The sequence below is a fragment of the Camarhynchus parvulus genome, chromosome 3 (genome assembly GCF_901933205.1).
Source record: "Camarhynchus parvulus chromosome 3, STF_HiC, whole genome shotgun sequence".
Lineage (NCBI taxonomy): Eukaryota > Metazoa > Chordata > Aves > Passeriformes > Thraupidae > Camarhynchus > Camarhynchus parvulus.
In genome coordinates this window covers 93,000,588-93,018,721 of record NC_044573.1, presented here as the reverse complement: position 1 = coordinate 93,018,721, position 18,134 = coordinate 93,000,588, and the positions used below count along the sequence as shown (strand labels likewise).

The following is an 18,134-nucleotide window of genomic DNA, read 5'->3' as shown; positions in this document are numbered from 1 at the left end:
CACTGATTTCCCTGTGGTTGTTTTCAGCCTCACCTGCAGATCCACATTTGTTTGTCAGGTGTTTCTTTGACAGGTGTTTGTAATTTATCTTGCTTTGGTAGCTGTAGTGGGAAATAAAGCATCACTTAAAACTATGACTGTTAAAGACCAACTCCCACTGCTCTATCATTGTGGTCCTTTGCCTTAAATATGATGTTCCTGTTAGCTGAGCTCTGTGCTCTTTGGACAACCTAAAAATAGATAGGTACATAGAAAATATGGTTTAGAAGATGTTTAATTTACCTGCAATTCTCCTTCCATTATACTGAGTAGTTTTATCAAGTCTTCTTTAGAAAACTCTATGGACTTCTTGTTCTTTCTCTCACTAGGACCGGGTGATTTTGAGTGCCGTTTGACAGTTGCTGAAACCATGACCTCATCTTCCTTCCGATGAGGTTTGTTCTTTTTCTTGGCATCCTCCTGAAGTTTTTCATTCTCTGTGTGGCTGATGACAGGCTTGGAACTGGAGAAGTGCCCATTAGACGAGCTTTCTCCACCTTGGTTTCGGGACCTCATCCCTGCCTAGAAAGAAACAAACATAAAGATGCATTTGTAAACAAAATTACTTACAAAAAAAGAAAGCCACAGTGGAAATACTGCCTTTGGTAAGAACAACAGTCTTCTAAAAACTGGAGAATACTGTTGTGCTCAAGAGATTGTGGTAGAAAGCTCAACCATTCCAACAACTCTGTGTGTGGCAGAAAAAAAGTCCCGAGGTAAGGTTAGCCATCTTTTTCAGCACGCCAAATGCTGATATGAGTTTAAATGTATGGAACTTAAAATTGATGTGGGACAACATGTTCCAGTGTTTCCTTTTCTTCAGCTGACGTGTTGATCATTCACAATTCAACACTACAAAACAAAGCAGGTTGTCAAATAGATCTTATTTAATACGTGGCTTACTTGAGAAACAGAAATGCGATTAAATTTTTGAAAAGCATATTGCTGGAGTAGAAATTCTCTGTGAGAGTGGAGTGCCAAAGCATGACCAATGTCAGTCTGCTGTTTCTCTGAAATAAACAATGATTTTATTGCAGGTAACCAAGAAAAATGGAGAATGCAGAGTAAATCAGGTGGCAAATATTGCACAGGATTATTAGACAATAAGTTCCATAAAGGAAAGTTGAAAAGAAGTTTGAAAAATGAGCACAAATGGTATGAAATCACTAACAGGTAAATGGGCAATATCAACACACTCTTTCCAGAAGATTCAGGGTTTCTCCAAAATGTCAGGTCATGGTTATTCAATGCTCACATTTCTGTTTTCTTAAGCACCTACACTGAGCCTTACACTATGACATCAAACATTTCTCAGCTCTGTCACTTGACCAACTGTACTGCTAAATTTTATAGCAATAAATCTAATGAAAAATATTCCACTGCTTCCAAGTATTTCCTCTCATTTAAATTAATCTCTGGTGTTAGTTTGCAGTTTGTTCATTAGTCAAACAGATGCTTTTCAACATCAATAACATCACACACGCTTCTGATAAGGAGTGCAGAGCAGCAGTCCACTAGTAAGGGAGCAAAACCTAAAATATATTGATTATTCAGCTTTGCTAAATTACACTGGGTCTGCAGTGGCTTGCCTATGTACTTGACTCAGGCCAGCATTATAAATCTCGTGCCACAATTAGCCTTGCACTTTTGTAGTTTCACACTCAGCATGAAGATTGTCTTTTCATTATGACTGGTTACTCATGTCTTCACTAATTCAGTGGAATTCATCCAGCAGCATAAATAGGGAGAGAATTAGACCCTCTATTTTGGAGTGAGAGAGTTTCACAAAGAGATTCCTTGCATTGTAGCCCTGCTCTTATCCAAACAATATGTGATACAGGTATACAATGGCCTTTAGCTTCCTGAATGCTTATTCAGGGTGTTTTTCATCAAACAGTTTGGATTAAATACATGAATTACACTTTCTAAAAACAGATCTCCATTATAAGCATGAACAATACTTGAGAACCTCAGGAAATCTTTTAGGTTTCAGATTTATAATGGAAAAATAAACATAGTACTATGTTTCCTCTCAGATAGGGGTTTTCAATTTGTTTAACTTTAATGGGTTTGAAACTTTCCAACCATGCTTCCTCTCAGGAGAGAGCACTTGGGATTCAATCTGTCTCTATTTTCTAAGTGTTTCCTTCTGAGTCCCTGTGGGTCACAGCCTCCAGCCACTTTCATCTCTAAACCAAACCTATTTTTTATGGCTTACAGTGAATAGCTTCATGGATTCAGGACATCCCACATGTTTTAAGAACAAATATTTGAAGACTGTCTTGTATATGTTTTGCAGTGGAAAACAGATTATTATATTACAGTATATTCTGCTTAGTAACGTGCCATTTTAGGGATTTCTCTGTAGCAAGGTGACTCAACTTATAGACCTGAAAGTGCACAATTAATGTTAAATTTAACTTATGTGTAGTTGAGACACATCATCAACCTGAAACATTGCATAATCAACCAGATGCACTTAGCTGAGTATGTTAGACTTCATGAAAGGTGGTGTGTCACCCAGGCACATCATAGCTCAAGACAGCCACTTTGATCCATCTGTCCTTGTGGGAGCTGAGAGAGCAATTCATGAGGCCGTGTAAAGACCGAGCAGCTGGCTATAGGCTTATCAACCTGTTAACAGAGAAATTAGGAATGCATATTTCAAGTGTGCTTATGCTCAATGTAAATCAGTTGAGGCCCACCAAGGACAAATGCAAAGTTATGTTCATTAAAATGGCAACAGAGAGGCTTAACCAATTGACCTGGTGTTTCGTATCATCTGGCTAATTAGCATATGGTTGCTGTTAGAGGAGATCAAACTTGGCCTCTTTCAAAACTTTTAAACTTGTAGATTTGTTTTGCAGCAAGCCTTACCTGACAGTAGGTGTGGCAGACAGTCTGCCACACTCAGGGACACTGCCCCTAACAGCCTTTCTTAGTGTGAAAGCCTGCCAAAATCAGGGTAATGCTAACACTTACTCTGTCTTCCCTTATGATGTTGATACTTTTTCAACACATTACCCAAATGCAAAGGTGTCATGTGCTGAAGCCAGAGATATAGGTGACAGAAGCTTAAATGGTGACAGAAAAGGCCAAGGTTTTGATATTCACACAGTAATTTCCAAGGAGTTTAAGGGCCAAAATCAACGGCATGATCCAGCTGTTGTGCAGTGCTCTAGGAACACAAAGCAGCTGTAAGGGTGACTGAGTTTTAATCAGAGCAGTGTGAAGTAGCCAGAACATACCAGTGATGTTGGCTGAAATACTGTGTGCTGGAAAGGAGTGCTCAGCATTATCATTTTGGATATCCGTCTGCATTTCTGATGGCACCACGATAAAGGAAAGTTTCTGAGTATTTGCATGACATGATTTCAGTATGCAAATATCCAAATCCCAAACTTTGCTTATCCGCTGTTTCACCAGGGTTCCAAAACTGATTCTGGGGACACTGCCATTTGTTACACTGGTAACAAATGACCTCCTGCTGTCAGTCCTGACCACATCTCCATATCTTACAGCATTCCTGATCTGCTGAAGGGATTGTGTTCCCTGAAGAAATAGCTCATATGATTTATAACAACTTTAGCACTTAACTCTACTTCTTTTTTTCCCACTCCTTATCAAATTGCATATTAAGCTGGAAACCTTTCCTAACAGTTTCCAGTCAAAAAAGAAGACTTTATGTGATCAGTCACCTTGATTTTGACACTTATTGGCTGCTCATTTCAATATGTGCTCACAGCATGGGAACTCTTCAGCCCCTCCTCTGGTTCAGTCATTTGTTAAGCTTTATGCACATAGGACAGATGCTATGGTTATTTACATGAGCCTCTATTGTTGTTCTGGGCATGGATCCTTCAGTTTTCACAAGTTAGAATCCACAGAAGATTTTATGAAATAACCTTTATGTTAGTTTTACTGACATCAGGAGGAAATCTGTGAGGAATTTGCTGAGTAGGATGTCAGGAGAGGACAGGCTGCATGCTATTCCAAGTCTTTCCCCCTCTGATGGCAATTTGTTCTCCCCAAAGCTCTTGAAATGGCAGGTTAGATTAGACTCTGTTACTGGTTCTGTTGGAATCAGATAACGCAAAGGGGCTCTTTGAACTTAATGTGCAGCCCCTCTTGCTAATTGGACATGATGATTTTGGCTCCATAGTACGTTCCCTTAAGATAATAATAATAATAATGTTATAATACACACACACATGCACAAAAGTTGATTTAAAGCCATGATATGGTTGTTGCCATTGGCAATAAGTTTGTAGTCTGGATCTCAGTTGCAGATCTAACTGATTAGAGTATGACATGAAAGTGCTGGGTTTCTGACAGGCTAACAAAGTATTGCAGGGACAGTGCAGCTGGGTTAGTGAACCAAAACTGGAATTTGTTTCTCTGCTTTGGGAACTGTATCTTTCAGGGGCTCTGCTGTGCAGGAATTTGGAGTGGAGCAAAGTGATGTGCAAAAGTGCCTGGGTACACAGGGTTGATTGAGGAGAACTCAAGCACTGAGCAATTCAAGTTTCTGCCTGGAGGTTATGGATCACTATATAAGACTAGGAGTGAAAAATAATATAAATATACTCAAAGTGGACACCAAATTATATAAACCCTCCATCAGATCTGAAACACTCCAAAAATGATGAGGAGAGCTAGGAAATTTTTAATAGTGTCAGTCTGTATCTGAAAGTTGTAGGTACCAGTTAAAAAACCAAAAAAAAAACATCAAAGACAAGATGAGAAAAGGAAGGGAAGGGAAGGGAAGGGAAGGGAAGGGAAGGGAAGGGAAGGGAAGGGAAGGGAAGGGAAGGGAAGGGAAGGGAAGGGAAGGGAAGGGAAGGGAAGGAGGGAAGGGAAGGGAAGGGAAGGAAGGAAGGGAAGGGAAGGAAGGAAGGGAAGGGAAGGGAAGGGAAGGGAAGGGGGAAGGGAAGGGAAGGGAAGGGAAGGGAAGGGGAAAAGACATTTTCTCAAATTTCAGGAGGAGAGGAGGGTGGGGACATCAAATTGACCTTGTTGGCTTAGAAGTCCTCAGCAAGAGCCACCCCAGATGGGAATGGATGTCTTTAGCCCCAAGGGATCTGGATAACCACAACTAAGTTTACCTGGCTTCAATGGTGTGACTGTCACAGGACAATCATGTAGAGATACAACTGTTCATACCACCTCAGAAACTGATTAAAATTATTAGTTTTCATATTGGTTATTCCAGGTCATATTCCTGGGCTCTGCTGATGTTCATTATTTTGTCTGGCTGGAAGAGACTAAAAGGAGTCACGTTCCCAAGAGGTTGTGATAGGCCCAGTAGGAGCTGTAGCTGCACTGAATGAGCAATGCTGTGCAGTTGGACTCTAACACTGTGTGGAGCAGCTCTGGATGTGACAGACTCTGGACTGTGAATGAACTAGGCCGAGGGAATGCAGACCTCATTCTGGCTTTTGCTTTTGCAGATGGCTCCTGTGTTTGTTTCAGTCATGATGGTCAGAGGAGAGCAATAAACCTAATGACTAATACAATAAAGAACAGAAAAAATATCTGACCTTAGTCATCCTGGAGTTTCCTGAATTTCTAAATTTTCGAGCTTAAAGTACTAATCTGTTGTGCTGTCTAACCCCAGTCTCTTGTCCTCATATGCATCATGATTTGAGCAAACAAGAAAAGGTCTTTGTTCCTTTTGACAGTGTTACACTTTGCCAATGTGCTTTTGTGAGAGCACATGTTTGCTGCTTGCCCTTCTTGTTGGACTCTTGGCACGGAGCTATGGATACTCTTTGAACCAGGACAATTCTCTATTTAGTGAAGAGTTTGAATAACCAAACCACAGGGCTGTAATTCCTGTACGGACTAGCAGAGGACCTGTGGCTAGTCTAGCTATGTAAACCTTTGCTGCTTTCATCCTTTCACCTGGTCTGCTTGCTGCCCTGGAAAAGTGTTTGTCATACAGGTGTTAGGAGGAACAGCACCCAGTGCTGAGCCTCATGCACTGAAGAATAAATATTTGCTTCATCCTGTTGACACTGCTGCCATAGTGGGGTTTGGTGTTTGCAAGTAGTGTAGAAAAGTAGCAAGGTTGTAGCAGACATACTTGCTGAGGTGCAGCATGAGAATCAGCAAAGCCTTTTTGCTTTATCAAAGACTTATTTTTTTATTTTAAAATTTATTCTTGAAACAGTGGCGCATAGTAACACACGGATTGTGTTCACCAAGGACTAGATCAACAATAGTTGCTTTGCTTGGAAGAAAAAAAGAGGAATAAGCATAAATGTACTCTCAGAAAGAAAATAGATTTCTGAAAATTCCATATCCAGGTGTCTTTCTAAATAAGTATAATCAGCATGAAAGCAGAAAAGGATTCTACAAAATTAAAAGAGGAAACACAGTCATCCCCAAGGCAGATTTATACCACTTTAACTCCATTTTCTTAATTCCAAGGTAAACTCTTCTCTAGCTAAATTATGGCAGAGATTTACAAAGAACAGAGTTTGTGCTGGTATAATTCCATTAATTTTGTCATTTTCAGGAAAACTTGTGGTTTCATCTGGAATACTTCTACATGAGTAATGCATGCTGACCAACTAAGGAGTAACATAGACTTGTTTCACAAAGATTCATGTTTCCCAGGCTTCATCTGGAAAAACATCTTGGATGCATGAGGCATGAGGAATGATAAGCTATTAGATCATAATTGAGTCAAAAAAATAAACTTTTATATATCACCCTACCCATGTTTTGATTACTGTGCTTCCCAGCTGCCAGAAAGTACAAACAGGAGTCACAGAGGAGACAGTTCAAGTCGCTGACACCACTGGACAAACATGCCACAAGGTCTGATGAGGGCTGAGACATTTATTCTCTGGAGTGGCCATGTGGCTGAAAGGGACTAGCCAGGAGCAAGGAGGGGGGCAGCAGTGCCAAGTGCCTGCAGTGCAGCCTTTCTAGCGCATTTCAGCTGAGCTGGGACAGGTGGGTGAATCATCCCTCTTCCCAGCACACTGGGGTGTCCCATGGCCAGGAATACCCCTGATCTGAAGGAAGATGAATCTTTGGAAGAAATTAATGCTGCTGCTTTCTGGGGTCTTGCACCCAGCTGATGCAGCCTGTCTTGAGACACAGCCACTCTCAGAGCACTGTGCCCTGTCATGATTCCTCACATATTGTTTTACAGCTCTTTTGAGTTAACCCATTTCAAATTAATCTGTGAACTTCACATGAAGACAACAATAGCAACATCACCATTAGTTCCAGTCCAAACCTCCTAAACATTTGTTTTATCACCTGACAGCCAGAACGTGCCTGGAGAATGGTGAGAGAGGTGATGCAGATTAGCTGGCCTACCAAAGGGTTTTCACTCCTGCAGCTGGGAAATCTCTGGTGTTAGGTAAGCACTGGTCATTTCTTTTTGTTGGCAGCATAGAACCAAGCTGATAACCCACAAGGTGAAATACACTGTGGACATAGGAACAACACTCTAGTGTCTCTAGTAAGTAGTTTCTAAAGATCACTGCTCCTGTAACAGTGCACAGTCTCCTGCCAAGGTGGTAGAAAACTGCTGAAAGCAGCAGTACACAGGAGCAGGCTGAAACTCATCACAGGTCTTGCCTTGTTTGTATCCTCACCATGACCAACCAAAATACCTAAAAATGAAGTATCACTGAGGGAATACAGCACAGAAAGTAAACTCATTCATTTGCAAGCCTGCTTCAACCTAGGGACGAACCATGGGACAAATAGCAAATACAATTAGGAAATGAGGAAGCCCTTAGCTTTCTACAAGATAAGTTTCAACTTTTCACTTTGAAATTACTTTTTATTTCAAAATTAACTTGTATTTTTAACAAGTGTGAGATGAGACAGAAAGATTAATGTCCCAAAAGCAAACTCTAAGCTTTGGGTAGAGGTAAACATTTTGGTGTCTCCTTCTGACCTGATGTGGATCTTGAATCTGTCTTCTTTTCAGTAGCCATAATTTGCACAGCTCTGATTTTGCTGAAACAGTAAACTATAGCTATGTTTTACATGTGACTAATTAGTCTTTCTTTTGTTTTAAAAAAATACAAAAAATAATCACAATATAGATACCCTTACAGATTTTACAGCAAAAGGAAATAATTAGACAGAGGACCTGTATCATCTACAAATATAGTCTCCAAGAGACAACAGTGTAAAAAAAGCCATCTGCAGCATCTCAAATTTCAACTGTCAACCAAAGCAGGGAGCAAGTTCCAAATCTCTGTCAGTGACTCCTTTGTAGGAAGTTTCAGTTGTTGATAGACACAGAGTACCAGCTTGCACATGAATGCCTTGTCATCTGGTGAGATGTGAATTTAACCCCCTCCATTAGACTGGGCTGCCTTCCACCTCCCAAGAGGTTCCTCCTGTGAGAATTTTAATTGGTTTCAAAACAAGGAGTTAAAAATAGTCTCTGATACTGAACCTGCCCTTGGGTTTCTCTATGAATTTTGGTGGTTTTACAGCAGTATTTTTCCCATTGGGAAAAAAATTTCTCTGGCTACACTTATTCTGGAGATTAACCATGCCCAGGACTCCTCTCTGACTGTGAGGCCAGCTGTCCTGGAAAATACTTCAGGCTCTTAAGCCCTCTTAGCATCCATAACATGTTGGCTGCATCCACAGTGCCCACTGGGAATTGCTCCTAGCCTGTGCTGACTCCTGAAACGTGCTCTCAGATGGGATGGGAGGGTGTTAAGTGCCCTGGCCACAAGTGTGCCAAGGACCACTGCAAGAATTTAGCAAGAGTACACACATCCACCTTCCAGTATCTGTGCTCATGCCCCCTCACTGTTTAATTTACAACCTTTCCTTTCCCCAGCCTTTACAAACAGAGGAAATGGAAAACTAATCAGCCGTGCTAAGGAAAAGTGCAACTCACCATAAATACACAGTCTGGAGAGAGAAAATAAGCAGTGGGTGGTGGGAAAACAGAAAAAAACCTCGAATTTTTCAAGTTAGATCAAGGCACACAGAACGCTAGTACTTATTCTAGAGGCATATTTTTAAGTTGCTACTGAGGGATATTTTGGTGATAGAGAGGTTCAGCAGGAGTCAGGAAGAGACGGGCAAGCTGAAGCACAGAGAGAGGTTGTACAACATCCTCACTTCACACCAGCCTTATCCTGGCTTTTGTTGGGCTTGGTGGCTCAAACTTGGAGCTCTTTGTGTCACTGATAAGGGGACTGGCACTGTGAGGCTCCAGAGTGGCCCTTGCATTATTCAAAGCCCTGGCCTTCACTTGCCATTACTGTTTGCAGAGAGGTAACAGGAAAGGAGAGTCTTACTTCATTCCTGGCAGTGCCAGCCCAGTGACTGTCATCATTTCCCCGTAATCCTGCAGGCTTTCCACTGACTTCAGAACTTGTGGCAAAGAAAGTAAAGAAGTAAATGTCAGCCTAAATGATTTAAATAATACCAATGGCTCACATTGCTGACAGGGAGCAGCACAACAATCTGCAGATGCCTCACCTGGGCATTGAGAATGGCCTCAGCCACTTTAATAGCTTTCATTTTTAGAAACCATATTTGCATGCCTCTTATAATGTCATGGTTTCAAAATCCCTAGACAACAATTTCTTCACTTGAAAAGAATGAAGTTAAAGAGTTATCCTGCATGTACAGGTTGAGCTGGTTTTGATGGGTTTTCTTAACAGCCTTTTAATGTTAATCTGCTTAAATCTTCACCTGGCCTTTTAATTCAGAGCAAAAATTCAGGCTAAGCTGAAAATACAGCATAGTTACTTTGAGTAAGGAAGTAAAGGAGAAGGAAGAAGCAAATAAATATTTCTGCATAGGCTTGGTCTTGCATTAGCATTACTAGGATTACCTGTTGCCAGATTCTTTCATGTCTGTGACATCTTAAAATCCAATTTCATCAGGGATAAAATATAAGTTAATTGTGTTTGTCTTGTTGCAACTAGCCAAACACCCTACCTTTCTTAATTTCATTAAAAGAGTTTAATTTTCTTTTTTTTTTTTAACTAGGAAGGATAGCTGCTCAGTTGCTTTTCTTAGAAAGTAATTTCAGTTCAGAGCCATGGAAAGACATTTAAAAGAGATCCAACAAATGGAATGGGTGTTTTACAAGCCTACGTGATGTTAAAGTTGTCTGCACTTATAAATTCATAGTGCTCAGCTTTAAGTGTTTCACTTGTGTGACTTAGGTAGAAGTTTAGGTTCCATCCATAATCTGCAGTGTCTTTGAAATGGAGTCTGAGCTCCTTGAGGCCATGTTAGAACTGCAGGTCCGTCGTCCTCCTCCTCAGTCAGGCAGTTCCAGTGACCACTGCTGACCCACCGTGGCTCCTATTTATCGCCAGGAAAAGCATCCCCTGATTATCTTCCCATGGTAAAAGGTGCTGGGTTGAGGGTGGTGCTGTTCCAGTCTCCCTGTGAGAGTTCATGGCTGGAGGACTCAGTTTTGCCCCTCTGAGTCAGCCCTAATCTCTCCAAAGAGACTGCACCCTTAATTTGGGCACTGATAAACTGGGGCTGGATCCAGAAATGCATCATCACAAAGGCCGATTTTGCTGATGGGTGGGGAGGCAATAGCAGGTATTTATTTGGCACCTCGTTATCAGCATCTGACACAGTGCCACACTTGGTGGCAAGTGTTAGGACATGGCAGAGGCTGTGGGATCGTGTCTGCCCTCACAGTCCCTGCTATAACCAACCCTGACAACTTTGTATCAATGAAGTCAGAAACTGGAGTGGCTTGTGCTGTTGGGATGGGTTTTCTACAAGGCATGAGATCTCTTGCTGCATGCACACTTCTGCCTGAGAGGGGCAGAGAACACAGTATTCCTAAAAATACTGTGAAGAAATAGGTGAAAAGAGTCAATGGGTGACCCTTACTGAGCTCCCTAATTTGGAAATGAGCCCATTTGGTACTCCAGCTACAACCTCTCATGCTAAATTCTTTTCTTGGGAGGACGAGTGGGGAGAATTTGTAATTGTACAAAACAACTAATTAAGGAAAGAGCAGTAAAAATGGATCTACATTAGGTTTCTTTCAGTTAGGGAAAGCGAAACTAGAAACTAATTTTTATTAATGAAAAATCTGAAAAAAATTAATCATAAAATTTTCAAGTTCTTGTTTCATATGAGGAGCTGAATGACAGAAAAGCAGAGGAGATCTCTGTTGCTGAAGGGAATTGGTGGGATGTCTCTAAATATTAAGGCATCACCGGGTCTTGGAATACAAATTTTCAAGACTGATTTGACATTTCACAAAATATTGGTCACCATCCAAAAAAAAAAAAGAGAGAGAGAGAGAGGGAGAGGTGCATATACAGATGGCATATTATTGGTAGGTCAGGTAAGAAAGCAGCATACATAAATACATTACTGGTTTTCTTTATTTAGTGAAAAGCTGTCTGACCCTGCAGTTATGTAATGTCTCAGCATTCCTTATTTGTTTCCTAAATATTTTCCATCTGCCTTCAAGGAAGTTTAGGTGACTGAGAAATTACTTGGAGCTGCTTCTCCTGTGTGGTGGACCCAGGGCCAGGTGCTGCTGCTGCTGGCAGCTCTGTCATGTCTTGGCTCTGCTGTGACCAAGCTGGACCAAGCTGTGATTGGGAAAAGGAAGATGAACCAGTTTTTCTCCTTTGAGGAAGCAAATCCACCTCTTGTCATATTCAAGGTGCTATACTTAGTTATCTTAAGAAACAAGATTTCATTTAGTGTTTTACATTTCACATTTCATTTACTGTTTTACTCCCAGTGAGAATAAACCTCACTGAGCTTTAGATGCCTAGTGAGAGTGCCTGAGTGAGCTCTCAGTGCCACTGCTTGCTGTGGTACTATTCACTACAGAGACCACAGATAAGAGCTTTTCCTTATCTGCATTTGTCCACATGTGGACTGCATGAATCTCAGAGGTAAGAGGGTTTTCTCAGACCTGCCCAGAGGAAAGTTAAAGGGCAGCTCTCCAGAGCATCCAATAGCCAACTGCTAAGCACAGCTGTGCCAAAAAAGCAAGCTCAAACTAAACAGTTCAGCCTCCACTGTATATATACTGAAAATATTTCCCAAGGCTTTCAGAAAAGTTAGAATTAAGTCCCCATGTTGAATAAATATTTCCTTACTTTTACTAATTAAGAATATTTTATACCTTTAAACCTGAAAGACGCTGTTAATGAAATGGAATTTGAGGAATACATACACCCTATGCCCCTGTATTAAATTGTGCAACTCATTTAAACAAAGTAAATTCAGAAACATGGTAAATTCAGAAACATGGTATCCATCTTTTCAATTCATCCTGAACAGCATCACTGACTGCAAAAAAACCCCAAGATCCCAACATAAATTAAAAAAAAAAAAAAAAAAAAAGAAAAAATCAATCAGCAGTTTGTCAGTGTCTTCTAGGCCTGCAAAACCACCCTGCTATGAAATGGCCAGAGAGTTTAGAGAAACTTTGTACAGCTGGCAGATGGCTCAGCCTAAGGTGGCTGCCATGCTTGCAAAAATTATCTTTATTCTGATTGTACTTACTGGTACTGTTATTACTTTTTGCCATCAAGGAAAACCAAAAGCCTGCATGGAAAATGCTCAGCAGCACACCCCAGTGTTGTGGGATGACTTGGCTGCAGCACTGGATTTCCAGGCATTAGAATTCACCCAGTGGAAGCAGCAAACACCAAGGATTTGACAAACCTTGGACTTGTTAGATAGGCGTACATGTCAAAGGATTACAATCAAAGGGATAGGAAAGCCTAGAAAATAAAAATACTGGCAGAACCCAACATTTAGGAATGTGGTACAAAAGTCATGAACTGGTGTGGCAAGTCCCCTGTCCTCTGCTCAGCCAGAGTGTGACACAAGGTCTTGCAGGTTTCAGCAGGTAGCCAAACAAGTATTTAAATAAGCAAGAACAAGGCTGGGGAGCTCTGTGTAAATACTTGCCGCTGACTCATCTCTTATACCTTGAAGATGCATTTCTAGAAAGGAAAAAACCCTGAAAATTGTTCTTCGCATTGTGTATTCGAAAAAGCTGAGAAGTGCCATTATATTAGTCTTTCTCAAACCTCAGAGAAACTTTTCCAAATGTCTATACAGGCAAATATTAAATAAATGGCTTGCTGAAATAATTGAACAGTTGTTGGACTTTATAACACATGCATATTTTTAAAAGAAAAAAAAAATACTGGGAGAGGGAGTAATTTTTTTTTGTTAATTGTTTTGAAGTCCATAACTAGAAACACATCATTACCAGTTTGCACTCACATCAATTTTATATCAGAGAAAAATAAAGTTTTGTTTGTGTAACATTGTTATAAAACAGTAACTATATAAATTTAAGAAAGCAAATTTCTTATGCCAAGTTAGTGTCAATTAGCATTATGGATGACAGTTTAAGGAGGATTAGATGATGTATTGCAGGTTTGAAACAACTAAAAATAGAAAAGCCATACAAGCCATAAAAATTGCACAATGTGCAACTTTCAGTTCCAGGAAGATTGTGTTTGCAATCCTTGACTACAAATGGAGTTGCTTTCTAACTGTTGGGATAGATCTTCTGGGGCCATAATTAATACAGACAGTCCCGAGCTTTCCAAATGACTCAGACATTTTAAAATATGATCTAATATTGGGCTTAAAGCAGTGAAATTTTTATAAAATAATTTAGTGTTTGCCTTCTAGTTTCTGAGCTGGGTTCACAGCTCCAAAGTATGTTCTAGCACCTTGAGGAACTTTAAAACTGGAAATAAAGAATGCTGTATAACCAATGTGATACTAGCAATGGGGCTTTTAAAGACAGGAAAAATCCAAGATGAATATTGTAAGACACATAATATGGTCATAGGATTCCATGGTGTCTGCTGCAGAGTTCCTCATTACACTAAGTCCTCAACTCAGGATGCCTATTTTTAACTCATTATGCTAAAAAGTTTCAGAGAAAATAATGCTCATTGAGGATGTCCTTGGGAATTGCCAACAGTCCCCAAGGGCTTTAACAGCTCTGCAATTTAGATGAGCCTTTGAAAAACTCTTGGTTTTCACGTTCACATGTTCTTGGTTTGAAATAAGTCATTTTGGTTACCTCCTGGAGCTGACATCTGCAGAAAGCTCAGCTATTGCTTTCCAGCCATGCTATTGCAACAGCATGTCCTGAGTGTTATTATTTAGGAGTGTGGCTCCAGCTGGGAGCTGTGTCAGCAGAACAGCCCGTGCTGTGCAGGAATACCTGAGTCCAGGGATGCTCCCAGGGCAGGGGCTCCACTAGAATCTAGGTCCGGAGTGGGGAGCAGGGAGTCGAGGGTAGAGGTGTCCCTGTGCCATCACTGCTGCTCCCACCTGAGGCTGACTGGGGTCCCTGCTGCTCCCTGGAGAAGAGACAAGGCTCAGGGGCCACACGCCAGGACAAAGAGAGAAGCAGCATGTTCTGCTTGTCTGACAGCCAGCCCGCAGTCCAGCTAGAAAACACAGGCTTCCAGATCGTAAGTGGCTTGAGAATACTAATATTTTTAATTAGAGACTCCTGTTGGCTTTATCCTTGTGTTTCCAAAGCCATGACAGTGCACAGTGGCCTGAAGAATCCAGGAGGACTTGCAGGTATGATACAGCACAGCAATTGGATGGTGAAACCTCACACTCCCTTTGCCTCCAAAGAGCCATGCCCCAAGTCACAGCTTTCTGCTGTAATTCGGCGATCAACACCAAGAAACCCCTCCATCCCAAAAAAAGCAGCTGTAAGGAGGAAAGGGAAAAGCTGGTAGGTGATGTGCTGGTTCCTCACTGAGCAGAGCAGTTCTGCAGAGTATGTGCAGGGCAGTGGCACAGCGTGGTGACAGGAGAGCAGAGTATCGGTGACACTGCAGGCAGTCTGCTCAAAGGGAACACGGCGCACCCGCGGCTGGCTGAGCTGCCAACCTGCAGCACAGCAAGACATGGCTTCTGCCACAGCCCACAAAACAAAGGAAGGCTGGGGACCTGGTGACAACTCCAAATGCTGTGGAGGTATAGAAGATGTGCAGGGAACCAGGAGCTCTGTTCCAGCAGAGCTGGGGATGTTGCTGGGCCTATGGGGATCAGAGCCATCGCACTGGACAAAGGCCGGGTCTCGTGTTGATAAAAGCTCATTCATGCATTTGATTGGGTTGCCTAAACAAACGGAATGGTGGACTCCCTGCATTCTGCCCTGAACCTCCTGACTGAGCAGCATGGTTATGGCATAGACAAAGTTCTGTGGGTCAAATACACGCCAGACACAGCTGGCATGGAAACACCAGAGCCAGTGGGTCTGAGCAATGCTGCATCCTGGCAGGCTCAGTGGCAGGGCTCACAGAGATTCTGAGGCCTGTGAGACCATGGAGGTCTTTCCTGGGCAAGGAAATCATGGTGTTCTGGGAGGCTGTGATCTTTTTAAATAAAACAGTAACAATTTTGTTCAACTCTACAAACTGACTGTAATTTAAATAATTTATGTAGTTCTAATAACAGTATAGCCATACAAGGAACATTAGCATTCAAGGAACAAAGAAGAACTACCGCACTAAATTAGTAGCAGTCAGAGCAGTGTATGATCCATTTGTCTATTATTTCTTAACAAACTGTATGTGAGTTCTTGCAAAATAGTAACTATCCACTTGGTATTTGTATATTTTTCCCTTGCTCTAAGTGGAAAGAACAAGATCTATCGGATTCTGGGCAATATAAGGAGAGATACAGTAATGAAATCTTAAACAGCTGTAATTGGTGCATACATACTAAGAAAAACTTAGCTTTAAAGGAAGGTTATTTTACAGATAAGTATTTTCATTTTCTAGAAAATTTGCTTGGAGAACTTCAATCCTGAGCAGCAGCTACGTCTTGGAAAAGATTGAGCAATTACCTATTTATTTATTTATGAATAGCAGAAAGCATTTCCTATATGTGCAAGAATTTGGGTTATCACACAGTTATACCACAAGCCCTGAATCACATCTCTCATGACAATCCACAAGAAGCAAAATAGAGATAACTTGTATGAGACATATGGGATTTACAGTAATTAATTCTTTGGCCTGTGAAAGGTTTGTCCTTCAAAAAAATTCAGTGAGAGTTTTTTCATTAATTTGAATGGAGGAAGGACCAAGACTACTGTCTTTAAAAGTATCTAGACCTAGAAAAAGAAAATGAGTTATGTTTTTGTAATGAAGAGCTGAATTTCCAATGCAATTCACACAGTGCTAGAAGCAAAGAAGAGTTTGCTGTCAACAAGCACATACTAATTATTAAGATACAAAAAGGGTGGACGCAGGCTTAGTGGGTCAAATTCTGACCTCATTTGCCTTTACTCTTCTGAGTTTAAAGAGGTTACTCTGGATTTTCATCTGCCTAAATGAGATTGAAGTCTGATGTTCTGTAAGCAAACAAAAGTGGCATTATTCATTATTTGCAGAAACCTTGTTCACAGAAGACATTGTTTAAAAATAGGCCCTTAAGGGTACTTTCTTTCCTTTATTTATTGTTTTAAAGTCATTTTACAAGTGTAGTAATAACATCTATATCTTCCCAAGAGGAGACATCCTGGAACACAGATAGGACTTAAGTAATTTCCATCCTCTAATTCTTGACCAAGCAGCAGGATAAGGTGGACACAGTATACTCTTTGGATAAGCTTTTTTTTCATTAACTATTAAATATGTCAAGATAATATTTATGCCTATACATGTCTTCTTCATTTTAATTAAGTGATGACAAAGTAAATAGTGAGCAAAAGAAAGAGCCAAGGTGAATATCACTGTAGCACTTAAAATATTCCCCATTATACAACATTGTGTACAGAAAGAAGCCCATGAGATTTTGCTGCTGAGCTGAATACTGATACAGCTGATGCTTCACTAGCAGACAACACACAGGTGCATCAAAATGCTCCTAAACCCCTGTTAGGCTAATGAAAGACAAAGCTTTGGTTGCAGACTCCCTCACAAGCAACTTAAACCTAGCAGGGCTGCAATGGCATTACAGCTTTTTGGGCTGCCTTTTCCATCCCAGCTGTTGAGAGATTTATCATGTGCACTAAACAGAATAATTTTTGTTCGTTACTCTCAGCAGAGTAGTAAGAAGCTATTGATTCTCTGTAGATTAGTTTTGGAGAAAGTCTCTCGCTTTCCCTCGTTCACAGGCACATGTTCCCTCTCCCCCAGTGAAACATGGATCAGGAAACCAAACGTAGCAGAAAGCTGAAGTTTTCTTTGGCATGTTTGCCAAGAAGTCCTAATGAAAGGGGTCAGTGAAAGTCCCCATATTCCCATTGATCTACAAGCCACCATTCCCAGGACTTTCAAAGGAAAAGCCAGGGAAAGCAAAGAGCTCTCAAAGCTGCTTTTCACGCCAAGCCCCAGCAGCTACACTGGGGATCGTACAACAAAGGGCACATCCTGGGCAGACAGGCTGGTGGGCCACTGTGAAGGTCTGGCTGTGCACAGTTAGTCAGAATGGGACACAAAATGAAGCTGATTTTGTCAAGCACCCTACTCCCCACCAGCACCACTGGACAAGGCTTTGGGGTGCAGGAAGGGGCACCTCCTTCCCATGACCCACAGGCCACCACGGGGGCAGGAGTCGTGTGACGGCTTCCACCATCAGATCAACCCTTTGACTATCACTGTTCTCATCAGAAGTGTTTGTTAGAATTACAGTTCCATTTAATTTATTATTAGTGCCCCAAGTACCCAGGGTCCTACATCAGCCCCCCTGGGGCCACCAGCCCCAGTCCCAGGATTGCCACACAGCCACACACAGCCCAACCCTGGAGGCCACCAAGCTGGGCCCACAGCCCATCCTGGGCTCCTCCTATTTCCAGGAATGTTCCTGATGCCAAGGGCTGGGGCTGTCCCCAGCTGTCTCCCTCAGGTCTCTGTTCCCCAAGGGATTGCCATCCCCAGTCCTCAGAAAGCAGCCACTCCTGCATGTATTTCTTTAATTGTCTACTTAACTGCTTGTATTCACAGTTGGGATTCTCCTTTGCTCTTGTTCAAGTATTTTAAAAGTTTTTCATTTTCATTGATCTTCATATGTGCACGTAGTAGCATAAGTTTGTGCTTCCCTTTTCCTACCATATATTACAAAAGCTCTTTTTGCCACAGGGCAGA

General features: G+C 41.4%; 1 protein-coding gene across 5 annotated transcripts in view; it reads right to left on the bottom strand.

Annotated features, from left to right (window-relative positions):
- The window catches only part of FILIP1 (filamin A interacting protein 1), a 102,145-nt gene that overhangs the window by 59,697 nt on the left and 24,314 nt on the right, over window positions 1–18,134 (bottom strand). For 3 of the 5 annotated variants that reach the window (XM_030945424.1, XM_030945425.1, XM_030945422.1), the window contains exon 2: window positions 283–561. The exons of 1 other annotated variant lie outside the window; for it this stretch is intronic. In XM_030945424.1, coding sequence (XP_030801284.1) covers window positions 283–555 — 273 coding nt within the window. In that variant the 5' untranslated portion in view covers window positions 556–561. Of the gene's footprint in view, window positions 1–282; window positions 562–14,242; window positions 14,382–18,134 lie in introns of all 5 variants that reach the window. One more of the 5 variants, XM_030945423.1, reaches the window with a different exon arrangement.